The sequence below is a fragment of the Myotis lucifugus genome, unplaced genomic scaffold, assembly GCF_000147115.1.
Source record: "Myotis lucifugus unplaced genomic scaffold, Myoluc2.0 scaffold_23, whole genome shotgun sequence".
NCBI lineage: Eukaryota > Metazoa > Chordata > Mammalia > Chiroptera > Vespertilionidae > Myotis > Myotis lucifugus.
In genome coordinates, this window is record NW_005871071.1 from 7769934 (window position 1) to 7776586 (window position 6653).

General features: G+C 39.5%; 2 protein-coding genes across 4 annotated transcripts in view; one reads left to right on the plus strand and one right to left on the minus strand.

Moving 5' to 3' along the window:
• FAM227B (family with sequence similarity 227 member B) overlaps positions 1–2238 on the plus strand; it is a 204156-nt gene extending 201918 nt beyond the window's left edge. Inside the window, exon 17 of the mRNA XM_023751674.1 lies at positions 2143–2238. Coding sequence (XP_023607442.1) covers positions 2143–2235 — 93 coding nt within the window. The 3' untranslated portion in view covers positions 2236–2238. The remainder of the gene's footprint in view (positions 1–2142) is intronic.
• Positions 2239–2284: 46 nt separating this feature from the next.
• The window catches only part of GALK2 (galactokinase 2), a 138930-nt gene continuing 134561 nt past the window's right edge, over positions 2285–6653 (minus strand). For all 3 annotated transcript variants that reach the window (XM_006085986.3, XM_006085985.3, XM_023751675.1), the window contains one exon: positions 2285–2842. In XM_006085986.3, the coding sequence (XP_006086048.1) occupies positions 2635–2842 (208 nt within the window). In that variant the 3' untranslated portion in view covers positions 2285–2634. The remainder of the gene's footprint in view (positions 2843–6653) is intronic.

Here is a 6653-nt window from a genome sequence, read left to right on the forward strand (position 1 = left end):
GCTCAAATTCATCTTCTAAATGAACATTTTTTTTCCCATGTGGCCCTAGCCTCGTCCTTTCCACAAAAGTTTGATCTCTCTCAGAATTTCTAGAACAACACTTGGTGATAGTCTTACTGAAAAACAGTTCTTTTTTAAATAGATAGCAAAGCAATGGCAAGTGCCTTTTTTAAAAAAACTGTAATGTAGGTATCTTTAAAGAATTATATAACAACCACAGATCTTTTGTGGAAAATAGGTATTTAAAAAAAACAACCAAAGAATTTAAAATCAATTCAGAGTTTGCCCTGGGCAGTGTGGCTTGGTTAGAGTATTGTCCCATACACTGAAATGAGACGGGTTCAATTCCCAGTCAGGGCACATACCTAAGTTACAAGCTTGGTTAGGGCACATATGAGAGGCAACCAATCAATGTTTTTCTCTCTCAAAAAAAAAAAAGAAGAAAAGAAAAATCAATAAATATATACTTAGGTGAGTATTAAAAAATTAAATCAATTCAGATTCTGGATTATTGAGTTTTAAAAATTCAAAATTCTTTCAATAAATTTGACTTAAGTTTTCTAAGTCTTTGCCTTTCTGCTAAGAAATTTATTTTAGAATAAAATAATGGATTTTCTAGTACTTTCTATATGACTATTGTCCTTTGAGAAATATTACAACGAACTTTGCCTGAGCCTCCATGAAACTGAGATTCAAGATGATGATGTCCAATCTTTGAGTTGCACATTAATGAGCAAAAAACAATCATAGGATAATAGAAAATTGTGGTAATTTTCTGGATAATTCATGCCATAAGACCACTGCTGTCTCAATTATCAGATTACATCACTAAATGCTTTCTGGTCTAAATCTTTACATAATTCAAAAAGGCCCTCCTGTCTTCTATCCGTGAGAGAAAGCCATTCATTTACCATTGCTACATGGCCAAACATTTCTGCCCACGTTTGATAAACATATACAGGTACCCACCAATACCTCTACCCAATCTCAGAACCAACTCTCTAAGCCTTTTATACTCTTACCCACATACCTGCACACCAGCTCCACACTGGCCCACATATATGAATAAGACTTACTAGACACACAATAAAGGGGTGAAAGGTGGCTTCCTCTCCCTAGTGAAGACAAGCCTCCTTGCAGTTTCTTCAACCCAGGAACATGACTTGCTTTATAGCCAGGTGCAAACATTTCACACTTTAAATGTCTGTGAAGAGTTTTCCTGTGCCTCATCTCATTTGATCCTCACAGAAGTCCTGGAGTAGGTAGATAGGAGACTGGTAGAATCCTATTTTCTTTTCATTAGCCAGAAAACAGATTTAGAAAGCTTAGAAACTTGACCCGACTGAAAAGAAGTAAGAAATGGTGGACCTTGAAAATGACTTCAGGTTTTCTCACTGCACAGAATATAGTCAAACACTGCTGCAGTTAAATATTTTACCCTTTGTTCTCCCTGCATGATCTACAATAATAATGTGTTTCGTATTGATATTTACTGCTGTGTTGCTGATAATTACCTGAAAGAGAAGTTGGGGTGCTTCACTGGGCTGGAAAAAGTTTAGCTAAATCAGAAAGCAGGTCTAATTAAGCAAGCTTATTCTATATACTAGAGGCCCAGTGCAGGTATTCGTGCACTGGGCCTCTAGTATGCATATAAGATCTTTGGTTAACCCCCTCCCGCTCACCCCCTGCTCCCTTTCCTTCTGAGATTCATCAGTCTGTTCCATGTTTCCATGCCTGTGCATTGAGCATCTTCCCCCTGGTGGTCAGTGCATGTCATAGCTATCAGTCGAATGGTTGAATGGTCAGATGTTCCCTTAGGCTTTTATATATATAAATAGATATAAAAGGCTAAGTTGACTCGTGCATGCACGATACATATAAAGCTCTCACTGGCACCAATCGCACACGTGTGTTTCTATCATTGTCAATCGTGAATTTGGTTGACACTTCTATTATAGAGAAAGGGCGAATAGCAATATTAAAATATTTCTTCTAATTAATTTCCTTTCAATGTGCACGAATTCGTGCACCAGACCTCTAGTCTTTTAATAATGCTCATGTTGGTAACTGGGGGAATCTCACACTCCAGTATACACTGTCCAGGAAAATCTGTGCATCCCTAATAATGTATTCTTTTCATAGCGGAATGAAGCCAAGCTTGACAGAGAACTTCTGACATCACTGTCATCATCATCATCAACAGAAGACTATACCGTGGATGAAGAAGAGCGCTGAGAGAAACCAGAAGTAAACTGTGTTTAAGATACTGTACACAAGTCAATTGTTTCAGTTTAACTGTAGCAGTATGTTTAATTCTAGTCCAATCCATGAGGTTGGGATTGTCTTTTACAATTCATCTTTAAAAATCTTACAGTCAATAAATCCTAGTAAATCATACTTAAGGGATCTGTCCAACCATAATTTTGACTCCCATTGGTAGAAAACATATTTTAAAATGGAAAAATAATCGTTATGAAGCTTAGAGAGCTTGCAACCATTTCTTTAGAAACACATCTTGGTAATAGCAACCGTTCATCATAATACCAAACAGAAAGGATTAATTTACTGTGGCATGAGAAGTCCTGCCAGTTCCTAAATGCCCTAAATAGTTTCTCTGAGATTTTTTTACATTGTTTAGGCCTCAAGGAAAACCAAGGCCCCGCCTCCAGGTTTGGTAGCAAACAAACTCTGCCTCTCGGGTGCCAGGCACCGATCACCACTCTGGTAATAGGCTTCCTGCACATTTGCTAGGAAGCTGGGCAGCTTGTCAGCAGGTACCAATGAGACTGTGCAGCCGCCCCATCCTGCTCCTGTGAGTCGTGACCCTTGAGCTCCAAACTTCCTAAAACAGTGAGAAAAGAAAAATTAGATCCTGTAAATGAACATGAGAGTGATTTGGCTGCTGCTTATAAGACACATAGCCTACCCAAGTTCTAATGAGAGAGAGTGCATCTGTGTGTACTGTTTTGTGGGGTTTTCTCCAGTGAACTTTTTAGTAAATTAGAAAATGTATACTGTTGCAGAGGTAATTTCAAATTTAATTATATCTAAAACTGGCCCTTGGTTTTGGCTCTGAGTAGTAGGCTGCTATACGGCTCTTTGAGTGGTGATTTCATGGAATCTTCCTGCATCTTCAGGAGCTGGTCTGACAACTGGACTCAGAATTTACCATCCAATGAAATGTGCAATTGGGATGGAAACTATTGTATAATCCACCACACAGCAGGCGATGAGCTTAGTCACCATCAACCAGGCACTGTCAAAGCTAAGATTTGTACAAAGTACAAGGATCACTCATCTTTAAAGGATGCTATTTATCCTGACAATAAAGTTAACATGTACTTCCAATTCTAATAAATTTACTCCAAATTTATAGCAGGTTAAAAACTCCGTAAGTAATTCAGCACAATGTCATCCCCTTTTTCCATCTAAATGAGCTACTTTACTTCCTGGAAAATATCAGTAGAATATTACCCCTACTCTAGAACATCAGAATTATTGCACACCAGTGATTCACTTCCCCTCAATAATTTTGTCAATCAATTTCTTGTCATCATCTGCTTTATTCATTAAAGTATGCTTTTCAAATAAAAATAGATGTTGAAGGAAAAAAACAAAAATGCTTGCAAACAAAGAAAAACCACTCCTGTCCTCCTGTCCCTCAAACATTCATTCAGCTGATGACCCAATAGCTTCATGGAGCCCTGGGATCCTAAAATGACTCTGAGTCCGTAGGCTGGCAAAGGGCCAATTTGCAATTTGGTGATTTGGAAAAAAAAACAACAGTTGTCAGTCACATCAAACTCTCTTCCCTGGGGAAAATGCTAGAACAATAGAGGTGTCGGTGAAGCACCTCCCGAGAACCTGCCTCATCTAGAGCACACTGCCTCCTCCTCCGTTCTCTAAGGCCCAAACTGTGCCACTTGGCTGGACACAGGCCAACCAGGTCTCTTATGGTCTTCAATGAACTTGTAGGCATATTTTCTTACAGTTTTTCACTGGAACAGTTTCTGAAAGCTGTGGTTTCAAAACTGAACTTAAAGCAAACTGAGTGTTGTTTCTAACTCACTGCAAACCCCATAAGAATTGTACCAAAGGGCCTATTGTGCTGAGTATCCCGCAAGTTTCCAGAGAGCAGAAGCTCAAGTCTTCCTAGGTGAATGCATTCACTTCTGAGTCCCCAGAGCGGCTGTCAGCACCCTGCCGGCTGCAGATGACATGGAGTAAATTGCATCAACCACATGGTCTAAAATCATCAAAGCTTGACTTTCCCAAATAGAGAACGATAAGTGCTATTATAAATAGCCTGTGCCCTGAGCCAGTGGCACTTGTGATCACAAATCAGGGTCTGCCCAGCAGCTGGTCAGCAGGCCGCCCAGCTACACACTCACAGGCGGAAAGGGCCTGTCTGCAGTGTCCCCACTGGTATTTAATATGCCCTTTGGCATATGTCATCAAAAGTCCCAGAGACCCAAAAGTTAGGAGACCAATAAAAACTTTAAATTAAGAAGCAGGTGAGCAAGGGCATTTAGTGAACGTTTCATGTTTGCATTTTTCCCCTGGAAGAACAGTAAAACATTAAGAATGTAGATCCTAAGCAGCAACCATCAGAGAGGCAATACAAGAGTTATAAAAAACCAAACCCTAAAATCTCCCAAATACCACTTTGATGACTATGGCAACTGGACTAAGAAGAGTGCAGAAAGGTTGATCAAAACAACAAAAGGAGCCTCTGCCTTAAAAAGCATGATCTATCAAACAAAGGCTAGGGCAAGATTCGAGATGGAGATTATAGACTATTCCTTTTGATCCTTTTATCACTGAAAAGTATATTCTTATAACTTTCCAGGCACCCAATAAAGCCTGAATAAAATTTCCAACTTTTAAAGGATCTGATTTGACCATAAAGCACTTACTAAGGCATCATGCACAAGATAATGGGGTTGGGGAAATCCAGTAAGACCCAACTTTGCTACAAACTACAAAGAGAAAGAGCAAGGAATTTTGCCTTGTATGTATTTCTATTCAATTTTATTTCAAAATAAGTATTTTTTTTAAAATATATTTTATTTAAATTAATTATTTTAGAAAATCTTAAATTCAGGGACAGCTTATATCTATCTCTCTAATCTCAGCCCAGCATAATTCCAGGCATTTGTTAGGTTCTAAAAATTGGCTGTTGGGTTTTATATTTGTTTTAAAATATCAAAATATAGGAACTGCCTTATGACCCAGCAATTCTACTTCTGGGAATTTATCCAAAGAAACTGGAAACACTAATTTGAAAGAATATATGCACCCTTATGTTCATTTAAAATAGCCAGGATCCGGAAGCAGCCCAAGAGTCCATCAGTAGATGAGTAGATAAAACAGCTATTTTACATATACACAATGGAATACTACTTGGCTGTAAAAAGAAAGAAAATTTTACCCTTTGCAACAGCATGGATGGACCTGGGGAACATTATGCTGAGTGATATAATGCAGTCAGAGAAAGACAAGTATCTGATTTCACTCGTATGTGGAATCTAATGAACAAACTGAACTAACAAGCAAAATAGAGGCAGATTCATAAATAGACCAGTCTTTTGGGCGGGGGGGGGGGGTGGGGGGGGCGTGGAGGAGTTGGGGTGTGTGTGTAGAGATTGAGCAAAAATAAAAGAGAAAGATCTCATGGACACAGACAATAGTGTGGTGATTATGGGTGGGGGAAGGAATGGGGGGAGGTGGAAGAGGGTATAGAGGGAATTAATAGTGATGAAAAAAAACTAAAATAAAGAAAAAACTATCAAAATATTTACTCAGGTTTTTAAAATGAATGTTAGAAAACCTCAATTATGTGAAATAAAGTATAATAATGAAGGAAAAAGATGATATTTGCCCAATTATAAAATCTTTTAAGTAAACAAAATGTAAATTTTAAAGTAGAATTTACTGAAGAACATAAAACAATTTTGAAACCAAGTTAATTATATATGAAATGGCATATATATAATATATATAATATAATCTATAATAATATAAAAGAGAAACATGGTAATTGGCGTACGACCGCTACCCTTTTCATTGGCTAATCAGTGAGTATATGCAAATTAACTGTCAGCCAAGATGGCGGCCGGCAGCCAGGCAGCTGGAAGCGAGCATGAGGCTTGCTTGCTGCAGTGAAGGAGGACTCCAACGTTCGCCGCCTCACTTGCCCGTCTCTGAGCTACAACTCTAAGCAACTATATACTATGTTGCAAATAAGAAGGTAAACAAAACCCCAGAAACCGGCTTTCATTCAGCCGGGCTTTAGCAACATTGTATCAATGTTTTCAGCGGCGAGGACTGAGAGCTAAAGCTGGCCCAGAATAAAAAAAAAAAAAGAAAACAAGGAGCGGTTGGAAGCTTCAGTCACTCGCTTCCGGAAAACAGCCCTCAGCCCCTCACCCAGACTGGCCAGGCACCCCAGTGGGGACCCCCACCCTGATCCAGGACACCCTTCAGGGCAAACCAGCCAGCCCCCACCTGTGCACCAGGCCTCTATTCTATATAGTAAAAGGGTAATATGCCTCCCGGCACCGGGATCAGCGGAGCAGCCAGGCTCCTGGCACCGGGATCAGCATGACAGGGGGCAGCGCCCAAACCCCCTGATCACCCCTGCGGCTCTGTGT